The sequence below is a fragment of the Antechinus flavipes genome, chromosome 2 (assembly GCF_016432865.1).
Source record: "Antechinus flavipes isolate AdamAnt ecotype Samford, QLD, Australia chromosome 2, AdamAnt_v2, whole genome shotgun sequence".
Taxonomy (NCBI): Eukaryota; Metazoa; Chordata; class Mammalia; order Dasyuromorphia; family Dasyuridae; genus Antechinus; species Antechinus flavipes.
Genome location: NC_067399.1, coordinates 541,095,587 through 541,116,721, shown reverse-complemented (window position 1 = coordinate 541,116,721; position 21,135 = coordinate 541,095,587). Strand labels below are relative to the sequence as shown.

At 31.4% G+C, this 21,135-nt stretch overlaps 1 protein-coding gene across 4 annotated transcripts in view; it reads right to left on the bottom strand.

Moving 5' to 3' along the window:
- The window catches only part of DPP8 (dipeptidyl peptidase 8), a 63,600-nt gene that overhangs the window by 19,823 nt on the left and 22,642 nt on the right, over positions 1–21,135 (bottom strand). For all 4 annotated transcript variants that reach the window (XR_007951039.1, XM_051980840.1, XM_051980839.1 and 1 more), the window contains 6 exons: positions 20,816–20,944; positions 19,948–20,009; positions 16,989–17,089; positions 16,142–16,319; positions 14,160–14,319; positions 5,769–5,848 (listed from right to left, as the gene is read on the bottom strand). Coding sequence is in view for 3 of the 4 variants with exons in the window: in XM_051980840.1 (XP_051836800.1) it covers positions 5,769–5,848; positions 14,160–14,319; positions 16,142–16,319; positions 16,989–17,089; positions 19,948–20,009; positions 20,816–20,944 (710 nt within the window). In the remaining variant the exon portion in view is untranslated. The remainder of the gene's footprint in view (positions 1–5,768; positions 5,849–14,159; positions 14,320–16,141; positions 16,320–16,988; positions 17,090–19,947; positions 20,010–20,815; positions 20,945–21,135) is intronic.

Sequence of the window (21,135 nt, the reverse complement as noted above, 5' to 3'; positions counted from 1 at the left end):
AGAAAATGCCTAATCTTCCATCTTGTTGGTAACATGTTCCCATAGTCACCATTTTCTTTACCACAGTTATTTGTTTCTATAATTTGGTATCTGATTTACTTTTCTTTAAGTTAACATTAAATAGTATCCAAATTAAGTCTGTAACCTTTGTTCATATTTTCTTCAATGACTACAATTTTTATTATATAATTATTTACAAAGGATGTCTTTAATATTTTTGACTTTGCATATTTATATCAGTTTTTGTAAAGGTACTAATTATGATGACAAACACATATATACCTTAAAATTTTTATTGAAGAACTGCCAAAATATTCCCAATTTTCTAATATTCTACTCATAATCTTAATTTCTTTCCCATTTAGCTTTCTGAAAATTTTATGTAAGTCTGAAAGAGATATTTTGAAGTCCATTTCATAATGTGGTTTAACTTTTTCTTTATTTAGATGCTACAGAAGTTAATACATCTATATTTCATTTGAAAAGCAATATAGCATAACAGCTAAACAAATAGGCCAGGTAGAATTGAGATCAAGTCCTACTTTCAACATATACAACTACCACCAATAAATAATCCTGGTGAAGTCGGTACTAAATGTCAGTGCTCAGATAAATCTCTAAGATTATAAATTATAGAAAGGGTACCAATTCAAATTAATAGGGGTTTCCTTACCCAGGAACTCCCTCTACTAATGAAATCACAGGTCTATTACTTATTCCCACATTTAATTTAATGCTATTCCTATGTTTATGATATGCTTAAGGCATGATATAGTTTTCCTACCTGCCTCTCATAAAAATGGATTTACTGTTGTCTTCTCTATGATCATGAATGCTACCCTTGCTTTTTATGACTTCAAGTTAAAGAAAAATAAATTTAAAATCCTTCATTTTAAGTTCACATACATGTTTTAAGCGGAGTTTTTCAGTATATAATAACTCTATTCAGTCACCCTCTTAATGTTTATTGGAAGATTAATTCCATTCACAGTCATGGTTATAATTATAGTCACAACATAGTTACAAGTTGATTATTTCCACTATCAGTCACCATTACAAGTTTTTCTTTTTTTGAAATAAAAGACAAAAATCCACACTAGTTTATATACTTGGAACTATTCAATCCCAATCTTCTCTTTTCCCTTCCATTCTAGGCAATACACAAATTGCTAGGTTCTGCCATTCTTCTCTCTACCATTTGTCCATCAGCTGTATATAGCTATTTATATTGCTTGAAACTTCCCTCCCCACTCTACCTGAATGGAAAGAGCACTGGTTCTGTATTCAGAGAGTGTCAGTTCAAATTCTGCCTCTGATAGTGACTGTCTCTGTGGCCTTGAACAAAACTCTAAACCTATATAGGTCTGAATTTCTTCATCTTTAAAATGAGAGGATTGGAGTAGATGGCTTTAGAAGTTCTTTCCACTTCTTAATGTCCAATCCCTATGCTACCTGCTTATTTTTTATACTTCAACCACTAAATTTTTTTTTTAAATCTTCCTTTTCTACATCCATAGAAAAGTGAAGTTCATGAAATCCTAACTCCTCCCATTGCTCCTATTTCTCCCTTTGAAAGATCTTTTTCTATACCATTTCATCTACAAGAAATAATAAGTCCTTTGCTCCTCCTTTCTTCTTTTCTAGATTATTTCTATTCCTTTTTGAATATCCATAACTTGTCTTTGTTCCCTCAATAGTCCTTAGGCTCTAAAGGAACAACAGTTCTTCCTTTCTCTTTCAGAAAGTCACTTAACCCCTCTGAACAGTTCATACAAGTTTACCTTTCTTTTTCAGCACTGACAGTTGCAAAACTTTTTGTTCCAACTTTTTCCCTTTTTCCCCCCACCTCTTCCCCCAGATGGCAGGTAGACCACTACATGTTAAATATGTTAAAGTATAAGTTAAATACAATATATGTATACATGTCCAAACAGTTATTTTGCTGTATAAAAAGAGTCAGACTTTGAAATAGTGTGCAGTTAGCCTGTGAAGGAAATCAAAAATGCAGGGGGACAAAAATAGAGGGACTGGGAATTCTATGTAATGGTTCTTAGTCATCTCCCAGAGTTCTTTCCCTGGGTGTAGTTGGTTCAGTTCATTACTGCTCTATTGGAACTGATTTGGTTTATCTCATTGTTGAAGAGAGCCACATCCATCAGAATTGATCATCACATAGTATTGTTGTTGAAGTATATAATAACAAGTTTGCTTTTCTTAAAAATTTTTTTTATACCCTAAGTTTGCATTTCAAAGACTCTATCCAATTCTAATTTTCTAAATTAAAGTGACTGGAAGTTATCAATTTTGTAAAAAGTCCTTATTTTCCTTGTGAAATTATGCTCAACTCTGTCAATAACGATAATAATAGCTGGTGTTTATGTAGACTTTTAAGATTTATAAAATGTTTTATATTATCTCATTTGATCTTTATAATAAACTTATGAGGTTAATATCCCCCCATTATACAGCTGAGGAAACTGCAATAGTGACAGGGTTAAGAGACTTGCACAGTTTCAGTTAGTAAATTTATCAGGTCAAATTTGAACTGAGATCTACTAACTACAGTGCAGAGTGTTCTAGTCAGAGTGACACTTAACTGCCATACAAATAGGAACATTATTCTAAAGTACCATGTTAATTTATATTACCAAGAGTTTTTCTTTGTGCATTTCTCAGTCTCTTGGAAGTTTTGCTTTATTTTTTGTTTGGGGATTTCTTTGTAGAAACTGCTTTTCTTTGTTGTTTTTAGATTAGATCGTATCTTTTTTATTTTAAGTGCTGCCAGGGAAGCTTGGACTTTACCTAATGTCCCATTTAGTCTTTTTATCAGAAGCCCCCTCTCTTCTATTCCTCTGGCACTGCTCTCTTATCCAGACCACTGGGGATTGGTGACCTTGTGAACTTTAGCAGACTGAGTGGTAAAATCCAGGTGAATAAATGATGAGGGGAAAATCTGAGAAGTAGCAAAATAGCAAAAGATCTTGTTTAATCCCATTAAACCTTTTTTTTTTTTTTTTAAATGTGGCTCACTATGGAAAGTCCTTGGTGTAATGACAAAAAACAGAGAGTGGGAGGTAGTACAGGATGGTGTGTTAAGGACTAAATGAAGACGGATTGGAGGAATAGGACATTATAGTCCTCTATCTTTTTTTTCCAGTAGCAATTACTTTGTTGAAAGTTTGTTCCTACTTCAGTTGTTTTTCATACTTTATTGGTGGGTACTGATGTTTTCAGGTATTGACAAAAAGTTGGGCTTACAGATGGCTTTTTCCTCAATATCCTAAAAAGTTTTTATCACTTACTGTATTTTCCAGCTAGTTAGGACTATTCTACCAATTATGCTTTTTGGGGGTTCAGATCTGTGATTTCTACTTTAATGGAAATATTCTATAGCAAAGTAGACTGGTACCTCATCTATAATTTATAACCTTTGAGAGTTCCTGGGGGATGGAAAGGCTATGACTTGTTGAAGGCCACTCTGCTAGGAAGTATCATAGATAAGAGTTGAACCCAAGTCATCAAACTACAAGGCCCTCTTCTTTCTAACTACTACACAGAACCTTTCTCTGTTATTACATCCATATATTAAAATACATTATTTCAAATTCTCTTGGAGCATTTGAATTCAGTCACAGTTATAATCAGAATGTAACTTGTAAATAAGAAAGTACAATGAAAAGATTTTCTTTGTTCAAAATCTCACAGTAGCAGAAACTAGACATTCTTAACAAATTTCCTAAAAATAACAATTTATAGATTATTTGATAAAATTCAAAACAATGTTTTCAGATAGCCTAATCATATCTTTAAAATTTGATTTTTAAAAATGTCTCATTTTTAAAAGTTAAGTGTTTTCTACTATTAAAGAATTTTTGATGAATGCTGTTAAAAATAAATAAGCTGTCCCAGATAACATGGGTATATATACATGGAAGAAGATAGTGGGTTAGGGCAGGGCTCAGACACAAGAAACTTCCTAGGTTTATGGTAATCCCTGTAAAATGTTAGGGCTTATTGTTCTTTATAAAGACACTTTTCAAATAGCAGCTGAGAGCCAAACTGTCCAAAATTGAACATGATTAATCAATTCCCTGCCCACATGCAGAAAGAGCAGCATGACAGAATGGAAAGATATCTCTTTGGAGTATCATGAACTGGATGCAAGTCTTAGTCTCTGTCATTTATGAATCATAAGATCACCATTTAACATTTCTAAGTCTCACTTTCTTTTCTGTAAAACAGGAATAACACTTCCACTAAGTAGCTCCTATGATTGTTGTGAATAAAATGTCTTATAAAAATTGTAAAAGTCTATGTAAATGTGAATTATTATTATTCTTCCTTCCAGAAGTCCAAATTTGTGATTTAAATACAAAAAATCTCAAAGTTTAACCACCGATTCTCTCAATGACAGCATGGTGAATTGAACTTTGGAGTCAGAGAACTGTTTCCAGATCCTGCCTCTGACATTTACTATCTGGTGTAGTTATTTAATCTCCTTATGGCTCAGTTTCTTCATCTGTAAAATAAGGGTTCAGGTTAAATGTTCCCTGAGAATCTTTTTAGCTCTAGATTTATGATCCTATGCAATAGAAACTTTGGATGGGAACAAGAAGCTGGATCTTGTGTGCCACCAGTTAAGGTAATGCTATGATAATTTTAGGTCTCAGACACATATATTCAGAGACAAAAAGGAGAAAAAATTATAGTAGTATAAAAGGAGATAATAGAAAAATGGAATGTAGAATGCTAAGTGATAGAATGATGCACTAATTATCCAGGTGGCATTATTGACAATCCTGGGCTAATCCTCAGACATGCATGAATAATTTTGGGAATTTCTTTGATAGACCAAGAGTCTGATTACTCTTTTTTTTTTTAATCACAAAACAACCAAATATATTTTACTATTTGTTGTTTTCCTTGCAAGTTCTAGAATTCCATGTAAAAAATTTTTCAAGTGATGCAAGGTAAAGCAAGGGCACCAAGTCTCTGAACAGATTTTTTAAAAATGCATTGTGGGGGCAGCTAAGTGGTACAGTGGATAGAGCATCAGCCCTGACGTCAGGAGTACATGAGTTCAAATCTGGTCTCAGACACTTAACACGTCCTAGCTGTGTGACTCTGGGCAAGTCATTTAACCCCTACTGCCTCAGCAAAAAAAAAAAAAAAAAAAAATGTATTGTGAACACAGCAGAGAACATTAGACTTTAATTGGGAATTAAAGTGTAGAATATTCCCTATCCTACTATTTATGATTCTTTATCCATACAAACAAATCTTGCTCCTATTCTTCATTCTACCTCTATAATTCACTTTGGAAGACTAAAAGGCAGCTAGTACACATAATTCTCTAATAAGTCCCATATAAATTTGTGGCAGTCACATTCAGTCCTGCTCTAAATGTTAGCAGCATACATCAAGTCAACTATATATGCTAAGTATTAATAATGGGATAGCTCTTCAGGATCCTATGAAGCAGTTATCCTTTGGTAATTCCTGTTCCAAAATATTCAAACAGTATTACAACATTGTAATTAGAAGTGTGACAAAGTAAAATTCAACCAACTATAAAGGAGAGATAATGAAATGTTAATACTTATTAAATTACTTTAAAGACTCAGATAAATAAAAGGCAAATTTCTGTTTCTCTTCCCCATCAATCCAAGTTCTACATTACATTTTATGTAAGACCAAGAATAATTTTAATTTGTATATTCATTTTATAGCATGATATAATAGATGTTGACCAAACCAAAAGAACTTACATTTGATCCATGTCGGCCTAGCACTTCCCATTCACCACTTGTAATTGCTACTTCTTCCTTGATGGGGCATTTGAAATCACCTAAAAATAAATACATGGTTAATCTGAAAATTTAGTATTATTCTAGAAATATACTCCTCATAAAATTGCCCTAAACTATGCTTTTTTTTTGAAGTGAACATTGAGTGCTTGTGGGTAGGCTAAGGCAATAAAATAAAAATGACAGAATCTATCTAAAGAAATTTACCTATTCAGCTATACTAATTAAATCACCAAAGGATTATTTTATATTGAATTAGAAAAATAATAACAAAAATTCATCTAGAAAAGAAAAAGAACAAGAAAGTCAAGGGAATTAGTGAAAAAAAAAGTAGAAAAGAAAAAGCCAGTAATACTAGATGTCAAACTATACTATAAAACTATAATTATCAAAATAATTAGATGCTGGTTAAGAAATAGAGGGGTTGATGAGGGGAACATATTGGGTACACAATATACATTAACAAACTAGCACAGTAGCCTAGCGTTTGATAAACACAAAGATTCCCAGTTATTGAGGCAAGAATTCCTATTCTACAAAAACTGGTGAGAAAACTTGAAAGCAATCTGGCAGAAATGAGGCATAGACCAAGATTTACACTATAATCCAAGACAAGTTCTAAATGTGTATGTGATTTAGACATAAAAGATGACATCTTAAACCAAAAATAATAACAACAACAAGTTAGCATCAATATAAATGCCTACTATGTGCCAGGAATCGTGCACTTTACAAATAATATAAGTAAACAAAATTTATGACTTGCCCATGGTCATATAACTAGTAAGTGTCTGAGGTTAGATTTAAACACAGTCTTCCTGAGTGTAGATCCTGAAATATGCCAGCTAGATGTATGATCTCCCCTCCTCCCCTGAGGCAACTGGGATTAAGTGACTTGCCCAAGGTCACACAGCTATGCAGTGTTAAATATCTGAGACCAGATTTGAATTAAGATCCTCCTGAGTTCAGGGCTGCACAATATGGTCTTTATGGAGATGTGCCCACATTTCCCTAGCAGATGAGCCTTTCACATTTCATAGCTGTATTCTACCAAAATGTGAAATGCATACAATCATCAAGCTAAATGTCCCTAAAAACTTTTTGGCCCTTCATCTTTAAATATGGAGATTCAGTTAAGTAGGAATAAGTTAAAATGACCTATCAGAAATATAGATTTGGAAAGAGTTCATAAAGAAACAAGAGATACAGAAAATCAAAGAAGGTAAAATGGATAATTTTGATTCCATAAAATTAAAAAGATGTTGCACAAGAAATTTGATCCAGTGAAAATAAAAGAGAAGCAGGTAAAGGAGGAATAAATCTTGAATACATTTTTTGATGATGGTCTAATTTTTTAGATATATAGGGAATTGATTCAAAATTTTAAGAATAAGACTCATTCTCCAGTTGATAAATAGTAATGGATATGAATAGGTAATTTTCAGAGGAAAAGATTAATAGTATAAGGAAGAGATTCAAGCAATAATAATAGTTTGTCTCTTCCTCTGAAAATTGCCCATGAAAATATAACAAAATGAATATGATAAAAATGAATGTGATACAAAGAAATCTATATAATTATGAAAATAGAAAAATACAAATTAGAACAACTCTGAGGTTCCATCTTAATACTCTAGATTGTCAAAGTTTACAAAAAAAGAAAAGTGATTGATACACTATTGTTACACTATTGGTGGAACTACAAACTGGTCTGGAAAGCAATTTGAAACTCTACTCCCCAAATTACTAAACTGTGCACACTCTTTGACTTAACAGTATCACTCTTGAAGATAACAAAGAAAGAAGACAAGGGTCCATATATACAAAATTAGACATCATGGCTCTTTCTGGTCACAAACAACTAGAAACTAAAGGAGTATCCATAAGCTGGAGAATGGTATATTATATGATTGATTACTATTATGCTATAAGAAATGATGAAGGGGATGACTTCAGAGAAACATGGGAAGATTTAAATGAACTTATGCAGTGTAAAATAAGTAGAATCAAGGGAACAGCTTCTATAACAGTAATATTATAAAGATGTTCTCTTACCAATTGTAACTCTGGAGGACTTAAGATGAAACATGTACCAATCTCCAAAGTGAGAGATGATGAAATGAAAGTATGTGCTGTGACTTTTTGTTGTTTGTTCATAGCTGACGTGGGAATTTGTTTTGACAATACATATATGTAACGGGGATTTTATTTTTCATACTTTCTCAACTGAGGTGGAGGGGAAGGGAGTAGAAGGGAGAGAATGTGAATCTGAACACTTAAAAAACTCTTTTAAAAAGAATGAACATTACTAATAAATTACAACCAAATTTAGCTATGATGTATCAAACCCTGACCATTAATAAAAACTATTTAAATGATCTACTTATAACATGATTCTCTTTGAACTAATTGCCTTCCTCCCTTTCCATAATATTTGTGTGTATAGATTTAATTAATGATATTAATTATTTCTTGGAATTTATATCTTCACAATAATACCTTCCTTGCCTCACTCTTGTGTGGAGGTAATCCTGAGATCTCTAGTGAGATGCCAGTGGTAAGCTTCAGCAGTTTCTACTATGCTGGGAAGACTTGAGTATAGTCCTAGCAACAAGATCTTAGCTGTTTGAGTCTGAGGACTAATCTAAGTACAGAGAGGCTGTACAATTGCCAATATGCTGGACATTAAATAAATTCTTTAGCCATAGTAACCCTTAAAATAAGAAAAAAATACAAAATGGTCTTCAGTTCTATATGAACTGCCTTTCATTTCTGCAATAACAGAAAAAAAAACTAGAAGGAAATGGATAACTAAGAATCACAGTTTTCAAAGTCTATAAACATTAACTACTGGTCCTAAAAATAGACATTTTTAAAAACCAATTCTCAGACCTTCATTTCTTAATCTTTCTCAAGAATGGTCACATCTTTAGCACCATCATCATCACACCAAACTATTGCACTTCCATAATTTTAAACTCCATTATTTTTCTTATAACTACATGTCAGGTGAAAGATATGTAAAAACCTTTAATACAATGCCTAGTATATTGTAGGTATTATAGAAAAGCGTATTCCCTTCCCCCTCCCTATTAAAAAAAAATCCTTTATTTGATCCTCTAGTCCTATATCACTCTTTACTTCTTTCCAAATTCTCAATCCTTCCTTCCTTGCAATTCTGCTTACTTATGACTATCACTCTATGAAATTGCTCTTTCAAAGGTTATCAATGATCTCTTAATTACTAAACATAGATTTTTTTCAATCTTCATACTCCTCCTCCCCCTTTTCTGGCATTTTGGTTTTGATGCTATCAACAAGTCCCTTTTCCTAAACATTCTCTTCTCCCTCTAGAATCTAAGATGCTGATCTATTTAGCCTAGTTTTATTCTGACCTGTCTAACCAATCTTTGTATGGAAAACTCACTTTTGAGATTTTCAGCTCAATATAGTGATCTCAGCAGCTTCTATGTTTTCAATTATTATTTCCTTGCAAAAGACCACTAATTCAACATACCAATCCTAATCTCTGTATGAACTATAATTTACGTAGATTGCTGGATATTTCTTTAGTAATTAACTATAAGCAACTCACATTAGACAAATTCATAATATTCCCCTTAAGTCCATCCTCATTCAAATATCCTTAATTCTTTCAAGTATATTATCAGTTCTATTTCTACAAAATCTTTTGAATCATTCCTATTCTCTCTAACTATACAATCACTGTCCTAGTTCAGGTCTTTACCATCTCTCACCTTAACTATTTTAATAGCCTCATAACTGGTTTCCCTGACTCTAGTTTTTCCTCCTTTACTATACTGTCCACAGTTGCCAAAATAATATCTCCCAAAGCTGTTTTCTTTGGCAAACTGGTAAAGCCTATGAACTGTTTTTTCCCCAAAATTATGTTTTTAAATGAAACAAAATATGGGATTGAAAGTACTGAAATGCCATTTATCAAAATATTTTTATAACCCAAGTTTACAGACTACAGGTTAAGAAATTCAATTCTAAAAAAGGTCTATCTAATAATGTCACTTCTTTGCTCAAAAATCTTCAGTGACTTACCAATTCTCTCTTTAAAAAAAATATAAACAACTAACCTGGTTATTCAAAAATATGAAACAATGTGGATGTGACCTACTCCTTTATATATTTATTGACACAATTTTAATACAAGAGACACTTTCCCACAAACAAACCCAAACAAACCTCTTATTAAGTATATTCTCTCAACACAGTTAAGAAAAGCAAATTAACATAGTCATTGGCTTTGCCTAGAGTAGAGTGCCCTCTACACTTTTGTAGTTTACTGATGAACAGCAAAAGATGTGTGCTTTATCTTTTGCTACCTTTTATGTTATCTTTACTTAAAATATTTAAATCTACTTTTCCATAATTATTTTACACATTACTACCCTTCAAAAACACTATATTTCTAGATGAATTGGTCTACTAACATTCCAAAATTGACATTTCATTTTCAGGCTCTGAAATGGCTGTTCAGTAAATCAACAAGCAGTTATTAAGTATCTACTATGTGTTGGGTACTATGCTGAGTGCTGGGGATATTAAGAAAGGCAAAAAACAGTCATTCCTTTCAAGGAACTGCCAGTCTAATGGGGAGACTATATATATATATATATATATATATATATATATATATATATATATGCTATGTACACAATATATCTATCTATATCTATATCTATATATGTATATATATACTATGTACAAAATTTATCTCTTGGATAAATTGAAAAAACAAACAAACAACAAAACAAATGACATGATTCTTCATCTCCTGAGTGTGCATTTTCACTAGCTGTCTCTCAGGCCTGGAACTTCCTGGCTTCTTATCTCTATCTCTAGCAATCTTTAAGTTCCAGCTAAAATCCTACCTTCTTTAAGAAGCTTTTCCCTATTCTCCTTCATGCTAGAGCCTCCCTTTCTCGGTCAAACTTCTTGAAAAAGTTGTCTATACTTGCCCCTTGTGCTTCAGTTTCATATCACTAAATATCTATTAAGTATTTCAAAATGAATATCTTAAACTCAACCTATCCAAAACAGAATTATTTTCCTCCTAACTCTTCTCTCTCCTAAACTTTTCTGCTTCTGTTGAAGGTGTCACTGTCCTAATTTCCCAAGTTCCCAGCCTTATCTTTGACTCCTCATTCTCCCTCACCCCACACCTGCAGTCAAATTGCCAAATCTTGGGGCTTTTGCAATTCACAACAATGAAATATAATTGTCACTCTTTCTCTCCATTCCCACAGCTACCATTTTAGTTTAAGTCTTCATCATCTCTTGACTAAATTATTATTGCAATAATCTCCCAATTCATTTCCCTGACTTAGCCTGTATGCAATCCAATCCTTCCTACACCCTGCTGTTAAAGTAATTTTCCTTAAGTGCAGATCTGACCGTGTGATTACCCTATTTAACTAACTTCAGTAATTTTTTATTGCCTCTAGGAAAAAATATAAATATTTATCTTTTAGAGCTCCATATAACTTGCTGTGACTGAAAGTGCAGATCCCAGTATTGATCACTATGAAAACTTTCACCTGCTCCATCTTGCTGACCCCCATCAGTTTGCCCCTCCTTAGGCCAGATGGTCTCTACTCTTAAGTGGCTCCCCATATAGGTGATAGACTTAATATAGACACCCAATTGACAAATCTAGCCTTATTGAAGCTTAGAATTCCCAAACTTAAGAGATCTATATTGCCTACCCAGCAACAGAGACTGCTGGTGCATTCCCCTACAACAGGCCTAACTTTTATTCTTTTTCCATGAAGTATGTAACAATGTTAATTCTAGTTTCAAACCTTTTATATTAAGAAAGCCTTCAGGTTTACCTTTAAAAAAACAGATATAATCAAGACATGAAAAAGGTAAGAAAGTATGGATGCATTAATAATCTGTACTTAATGAAGTACATTCTTATTGATGACTATTTCATTGCATACATAGTCTCAGGCAAAGATAAAATTTTCTGACAGTCCTTTTGATGTTTGGAGGAATAATTATATAATTTTAATTTTCCATATACACATGTTTAAGATTAGGTTATTATTTTTTCTAATATGTTATATGAGTCTAAAATTCCTCTCAAACAATATCTATTGAAAATTTCTATGCAGAAGGCACTGTGCTAGGTTCAATGGGAAAATATAGAGAAAAATAAAACAAGAATCCTGTTTTTATGGAATTTCAATCTAGAAGGGCAGATAAAATGTGCACATCTATAATACAAAATATTCAATTCAACAAACACTAATTAAGTACTGACTAAATATAAAGCCCTATACTAGTTGTAGGGATACAAAAAGAATTACAACTAGCATAAAAGAACCCAGATTCTATTGTGGGGAGACAACATAGATATATCTCTATGTATTTATGTGTGTGTATATATACAGACATCTACATGTTTTTGTACATACACATGCATATATAATAGACATATACAAAAAATATATAAAATATAACAAACAGAAAAAGACAGACCTGACCCTTAAGAAATTTACAATACTATGGGGGAAGAACATGTATGCCAAGAGTAACTTGGTACAAGGGAAACAGAGAAGTTGGAAGGAAAAATCTACTGAAGGGAGGACAAGGAGATGCAAAGGAAAAATGGTCATGAAAAGCTTCATGAGGAAGGTAGCACCACAGTGACCATGAATGGAAGGCCCTCTAAGATTAAGTGTTATGTGAGGATGTCCTGGTGTTCTAAAAGTTATTACCAGGAAAGAATAAACTTTGGTAGGTCCTATAAACCTGGAAAAACTTTTGACTATAGACTTGACAAAAGAAAGCATGTCTTAAGAATAAGACCAACTAAGTTTGGAGAGCCTCATCAAAAGTTTGGGAAAAAGTATAAATAATAATTCAACCATAACAACTCAGAATACTGTTCAATAAGACAAAGAATGGTTGTGATTTGCATCCATGGAGAGACCCAAACTAATCGAATCACATATTTAATTCTAGTTGCTATTGTTTTTAAGTAAAGAAAATATTCCTAAGTAAAATTCGTCATGAAGATAGAATAAATAATGCAGTAGAAAGAATACTGTTCTTAAGAGATAGAAGACTGCATGAAATTCAAACCACATTTAGCTGACAAAACACTTAAATTTTCAGATTTGAATATATTCATCTATAAAGTGGGCAATAAATTAGTGTGATATAAAAGAGAGAAACAGAGTCAGGATGAGTTGGATTAAAGTGTTGTTTTCTTGATACCTAATGAAAAAGGTGACCTTAGGCAAGTCACAATCTCTAATGCTCAGGTAATTCTATGTAACTCTCCAAGGCTACAAGTTGCAGAATAGCTGCCGATCTGCATTGGTGAGGAGGAAATTTTCTTACCATAAATTTCTTGTACTGATGAAATCACAAATTCAAACCAAAAAGCAAATAAAAAATGGGACTTTTTTCCCATTATCTACTTCACATAGCTGTTATGAAGTACATTAAAGATCTTAAAATTCTTTATAGACTTCAACAAAATGGTTGTTTTAGTTATTATTATTATTAGAATGGCTATTTTTTTATTTGTCCAATTTGGGTATCAGAGTCATATTCTATCATTGGGAACAATTTATATAGCTGTTTGGAATGACTTCTGCTTTAAAAGTCTGAAAAAGTTTCTAGTGATTCAGGATAAATTTTATTTTCAGGGGGAAGAGGAAAAGGAAGTTAGGAAGAAGATAGATATAATTCTTTCATAACTCTTAATGGCCTATTCACAGTTTTCTATTTCTTGTTTTATTAGTCTTAATATTTCTTGGACATTATCTTTCATTTAACAGTAAGACAAATTACATCTAGTGGTTCATTATTTTTATTGTGGGCATCATAATAAATATTTCATAATTATATCAACTCTACAATAATGAATCAAGTATGGAAGACTTGCACAGTTTCTAAATGCTGCTTTGTTGTTTATAATAATATACCATAATACACATAGTACTTTGTACTTTTCCCCAAAGTGCTTTGATCAACATCTTATTTAAGTCTCATGATAATATATTAGGCACTCAGAGAAGATACTATTATTACTATTTTAAATAGGTAAAAACTGAGGCCCAAGAAAGTTAAACGATTAGCCCAAAATTACAGTAAGTCATGTAGAATCACAATAAACTCAGTCTCCTGACTCCACTACATCATGTTGCTTCCCATTTGTGAGATTTCTATATAATTTATCACCAAAGGGGAGAAGGGAGAATATACTTAAAATTCTGAATAAAACAAATTGAACATGGCAAGTATTGAGATCACTATATATCTTGTAAAAACACATTGTATCCTCTCAAAAATCAGATTCCTTACTTGGCGCAGGTAGTCCTCCATTAGATCGTTTATATTTGCTCTCCTTTAAAATGGATGTAATTTTATACAGATGTCGGAAACCTGTTTTGCATTCTGAGGCAAAAATAAACTCTATTTCATCTTCATGACTTTGGGGAAAAACATAAAAGATATCATGGATCTGTGAAATAAAAAGTTGAATTTACTACATAAAACACTTAAAATGTCTTTCTACATACAAAATAATTCAAAATACTAAATAAAACAAAATAACTATTAATATACTTCCAAGTATAAAAAATTACTAGCCCTAAAATACATACATACATATATATATGTGTGTATGTATATATATATATATATATATATGTGTGTGTGTGTGTGTGTGTGTGTGTGTGTGTGTGTGTGCATATTCTAATTACAACTATGGCCTTTGACTATGACTTTCAAATTTCATCTTAACTTGACATATTTCTTACTTACTTTGAGATCAATTTATATTTCTAGATGGGGGAAAAACACAAACTTTATTTGGTTCTACCACCCCTATACTACTCTAACATATTAACAGAGGTAATATATAATTTTTATGCACACTTATTTGAGAAATAGTGAGAAAAAACTTTAATTTTCTTTAGAAGGTATTTGCTGAGGATAGAAGGAATTTTCATCTCAGATGAAACAAAATACATGAATATGATAAAAGTTCATGATATCACTACAATTATTTGGATCACAGAGAATCATAGCAACACAGATACAAAATTAAAAAGGATCTTGGGGTTATCTAGTTCAATATCCACATTTTACAGATGAAGAAATTGAGACACCAAGAGACTGAGAGAAACTACAGCAAATATAGAATCAATATAATTTCATTTTTAAATTCCCTTTTAAAATGATTTTTTAAAGATTCATGATGTAAAATGCTATCTATATTTAAAGAAAGAATGCTTAAGTCTAAATGCAAATTGAAGCATATTATTTTTATAATCTTTGTCTTGTGGTTTTTCTCTTTTGCTCTGATTTTTCTTTCATAATATAACTAATGTGGAAATGTTTAATATGATTGTGTGTGTGTATATATATGCATATGTACATATAGATATGCATATATATATATTATATACACACACACACACACACACACATACATAAAGCTTTTATCAGATTGCTTTCTTGGGGAGGGATTAGAAGATAAAAGGAGAAAAAATGAAAATCAAAAAATGATAATTTATAAAAGTAAATGTTAAAAACTAATAAATTCAGAAGACAATCTAAAATTCTTTTAAAATTCATCATTTTAAAATTCCCCTTTAAATTTATTTTAAAAATACATATGTATATAAAGTGGATAAATCTTTTGTTTAAACTATTTCTGGGATAATTTAAAAATTAAAAAAAAAAACAACCTCCTAAATTTATGCAGCTACTGTGCTTACTATAGTACTCTCATCTTGAAAAAACACAATATAGAGCTTTAGAGAATATTCTCTTAAGGTCATTTTAGCATAGTTGATTCTGCTGGAGAACCTGTAATTGTATACTAATACCTGATGTTTCCAGGAACAATTGTAAATAATCAACCAAGGAGATGCCATTTCAATGGCATCAGCTTTCTATCTACAAAACTGTTTAATTCTAGAATCCTTCTCTTAATATTCTTATTATACCAAAGAATAATACAGTATGATTTAGTGTTTTAATCTATAGCTACTAAAAGTGAAAGTTTATTTTAAATGAGAAACTCTTACTTTCTAAAAAGGGAAGAAATTTCTTAAATTAAAGAAAACTGAAAGTTTTACTTGTGGTGACTCATGACAAACTTTCCTTGAGGCAATCAAGTAAGAGAAAACAAAAGAGCTTCTGAAATATTGAAAATCAGGGAAATAATTCATTTTCATTTTTTTCCTTCAAATCCACTATGATAGTTCACTATATGAAAATCATGTTCATTGCCATATAACAAATATTTAACCAAATACTCTAGAAATAAATCTTACATTTATCCAGATGTCTGTTGTTTCTTCATAAATAATGAGTGGTGTCACATAATCAGGCACTGAATCTATTAGTTTCTGTCGTTCCATTGCATCATCTTCTACTGGGATAAATAATGCAGGGGATATTAATACTATCTGTAGTCGGGTCTGGGAACGATCTAGTAGGATGGACCAAGCACTATTTATGCAAAAAAAGAAAAACTGATTAGAAAATAATTTCATAGTTTTAAGAATATAGTATTAATTCACAAACCAATTGCCAGAAATTGAGAAAATGTTTTTCAGTGGCAAAGTGAAAAGAGAATTACAGAACTAGTTGATTTAATATGCTTATCAAAAATGAAGATGTATCTTTTTTTAAATTAAGAAGATTAATAATATTCTAAAAGTGTTTTTCCTAAATTCCCCAAATCACAAGTAACCTTGCAAATTATTTTTCACTCTTCAGTCTGCATGTAGTGCCTATTTATCATAATTTAGATGTAAAGTTTGCTTTTATATTAATTTTAAAATATGAATATATACATATATATACCTATAAATAATTTATTAAAAGTGAAATGTCTAAAAATAATCTTGAGAAAAAAAAGCTTCATTTAGTAAATTTAATCCAAGTAAACAGTGTTTAAGGTTAGAATAGAATTAAAATGAAGTATATTTTTATTCTGTTTCCTGATCAATAAGTCAACTCAACTTTTTGTATTACAACATTAATATTTCATAAATATTTATATCTTTCCAAATACAAAAGCATATTCACAGTGAATAACAAATCTACAACTATAGATATTTCTAAAATTATTGATCCTAAACCTGATGTAAAGATTAGATAATTTAACATACGCACTATTTTCCCTCTGGAGTCCATCCAGCTCGGGCAATATACTCAACTCCTTCAAACAGAACTTCAAAGGGTTGGACTAGTTCCTTATCCACCACATCTGCAATCTGTTAAAATCAATAGCAATTAAGTTACAGAGAACTGAATCATCAACTAAAGAAACATCAACTAATTAGCAGTGTTATAGAAAGAGCACTGGATTCAGTCAGTAGTCCTGGATTGAGTCCAGTTTCCAACACTTATTTTGTTGAATGACTAGCAAGTCACCTGATCTCTCTGTACCTCGGTTTCCTCATCTGTAAAATGAGGATAATAGTATTTATACTATTTACCTCATTGGGTTATTATGAAGACAGTGCTTTATAAACATGAAGAATTATTTTGATCATCTTCTATGATATATTTCATTCTTAAGTAACTAAGGAGGAAAGGGAAGTAGAAATGTGCAGGGTACCAGTAAAGAGACCTACTACTAATCTGTTAGTAACTCACAAAAATGCCTTTTATGCCTACCAAAAGATCAAGCCAGAGGAAAAAAAACTAAACTAAAACAAAAGTTCTTAATCTTTTTTTTTTTTTTTGATGTTGTGGATCTTTTTGTCATTCTAGCATAGCTTGTGGACCCCTTGTCAGAATAATGTTTTTAAATGCAAAAAATACATGTAATTACAAAAGAAATCAATTATTTTGATATATTACGATTGATAGTTAATAACTAGAAAACAACATGCTATATTTTACAAATACAACAACTAAGCTTGAGGGTTAATGGTAAAAGATACATACACACTATTTAAAAAGTTCAAGGATTCCAGGTTACCAAGCCCTGGTCTAAAATGTTTTTTCCATGTCTATACCAAACATCTGCATATGTGAATTATTTTTTCATTAAATTGTACTGATGTATTTTACACTAAAATATAACTTTCAAACATAAACATCTCACCCAAAGGTCATGAAAAATACAAGGGAAATTTGTGATTATATTCAAATGGCTTGTGATCTTATGGATTTGAATTTTCCTTCCAAGTATGCAGATTACATCCCTCAAGTGGCTTTTTGTCTATATCCTGTCCATATTGCAAGTTCAACAAAGACATCTTTTTTTTTTAAATTATAGCTTTTTATTTACAAGTTATATGCATGGGTAATTTTACAGCATTGACAATTGCCAAATCTTTTCAACAAAGACATCTTAAAAATGACTTTTGGATTTGCTGTGCTTTTTCAGAAAGACATTAATAATGAACTGAATCCAAGCCAACCCAATGAAAGGTCTTATTCATTTTTTCCTGATATCATAAGTATACCAATAAAGTATATGGGATCTTTACTATTTGCTGTGTTAAATCATCTTCTATTACAGTTTTCTTTCAATTCCTCTTCATGTAGTGAAAGTAACATGTTGTGGGTTCTCAAAGCCTATGTTAGTACAGCACAAGCTCTGATAAATCCTGCTGAAATGGAAAGGTTTCAAGTTCTGGGCAAGTAGCGCCCTACATATCTCCAGCTCATTTTAGAGTAGATCATCACCAACTTAGTAGGTGAAGAAATTTTCAGCCCTAGAAATTCTATTTACTAAGTTATGGAGGGGTGTATTGGTCAACATATCAGTGAAATTACAGATCCTTAAGATATTAAAATATAGCTTTGCCAACTGCAGAGGGACAATCTCCAGCTAATATCCAGCAAATAATGTGCTATATTTTATATTAATCTATGGGGAAAACAAAACTTAGATAGAGCAGTAATGGCAGGTGAGGATGATTTCTCTCTATATATCTCCACATTGTTCAAAATGAAAACTGCCTATAGTTTGAAAAGTAGGAAATTAAATCAGTTTGAAACAATGACCTGTTCTTCAAAAAATCCACAGATTTGTTTATTAGGTTTATACATTAACATAGTACATTAATTTAGTACATTACATAGTCTGAAGGTTCTAAGGGATCACAATAATTATACCTAAAAGATTATATTTTTAGAAACTATTCAAGAAAAACTGCTTAGTTTTGACAAAGATATATATACAGATATACACACACACACACACACACACATATATATATATATATGTATCTTTGTCAAATGTCAAACTGCTGAGAAAGCATTAACATCAATAGTCCCACCCATGTTCTGTTGTCTAAGAACAGAAATTATAGAAAGACAAACTAGTAGCTAGCTATTTTTAGAACAAGAAACATGATGTAATGATTATTTCTAGAACAGTATAAGTATTTAGTCTTTTTGAAACTATACAAAAGATGAGCAGAACCAGGAGATCATTATACACTTCGACAACGATATTGTATGAGGATGTATTCTGATGGAAGTGGATTTCTCTGACAAAGAGACTTAACTGAGTTTCATTGGAGAAATGATGGACAGAAACAGCTACACCCAAAGAAGGAATACTGGGAAATGAATGTGAACTATTTGCAATTTTGATTTTCTTCCCGAGTTATTTTTACCTTCTGAATCCAATTCTCCCTGTGCAACAAGAGAACTGTTTGGTTCTGCAAATATGTATTGTATCTAGGATATACTGCAACATGTTTAGCATATATAGGACTGCTTGCCATCCTGGGGGGGGGGGGGAGGAGGGAGGGAGGGGAAAAAACGAAACATAAGTGATTGCAAGGGATAATGTCGTGTAGAAATTATCCTGGCATGGATTCTGTCAATGCGAAGTTATTATTAAATAAAATAAAATTTATTATAAAAAAAAAAAAAAAAAAAAAAAAAAAAAAAAAAAAAAAAGAAACTATACAAAAGAAAGAGTTTTAGTCCCTCATTAGAATCCCAAAGCCAATGGCCTTCATGCATATATTCTGCTATTTTCCCCTCTTAAATAAACATTATATTATTTCATAGTAGACTTGTCTCCATATGTAATTTCCAAAATAATAGGATTCAATCAAATGTCAAATGAATTTAGAAAAGAAATTTATAATTTAATACTTACCCTTCCTTCAGCATCAATCGTTACTTCTGACATCTTAAAAGTGACTTTTGGATTTGCTGTGCCTTTTCAAAAAGACATTAATAATGAGTTGCATCCAAATTCATACATAACCAATATTTCCCAAACTAGACATCTGTATCAGTTCAATGCACTGTACATTTTAGTGAATTCAGTCAATGCTATCAATGAATACTGAAAAAAAAAATGGCACTATTATATACATCAGGCCTTTTCTGGGGCAAAACGTCATGACATCATCATATATTAGTACTCTGATGGCTGCAAAAAAAAAAGGGTTAACAAATGTGTACCCATTTTTATAATTTAAACCTTGAAACAACATAAAAGTGAAACAACAGATCAAATGTACTAATTTAATGAGATGATGATAATAATAGCTGGCATTTACATAGCACTTAAGCTTTACAAAGTGCTTTACAAATATTAATTCATTTTAGCCTCAACAGCTACCTTGGGAAGTAGATGCTGTTATTATTCCCATTTTACAGATAAGGAAACAGACAAACAGAAGTGACTTGTCCAGAGTCATGTAGTTGGTAAGCATCTATGAAAGATTTTCTAGACAATATAAGCAAGAATTCCACTTCTTAACTGCTGCTACTAGCTAATACAGTATTATATATGAAATAAAGCAATCAGTATGAAAACAAGTATTATAGACTAAAATAATGAAAGAGAATTGAATATTATTTATGAGTTCAACATGTACTAAATTTACTAATGTAAACTGAATTTATCTTTACTAAAGATCTGGTAACAAAAGATAAGCACTGAAGGTTTAGATAATTAGAGAGGCTGATATAGGAGGGGAAATTGTATGAAAATAAATGCCAGCAAGAGGCCTTACCTGTTTTGGGATATCTGAAGGAATCTGTCCTTCTGGTCTCTAACATGGGGGATGTAACATGAATAATTTCCACTTCTGATTCATCATTTTCTTCATATAGAATTCGAAGAATTTTTCCTCCATTAGGAGCTTAAAAGCAATTTATTATTTCACATTCAGAATAATTTAAAAAACCAAAAAATTCTCCTAGTTATTATTTTTACACCAACTAATAAAAATATTTTTATTTATGAAGTTATCTACTGATATGCTATCAATATGATAAATGTAATGATTTTTGCAATAGTAGTATGAGTTTGTTCTGAAAAAAATTAAATAAT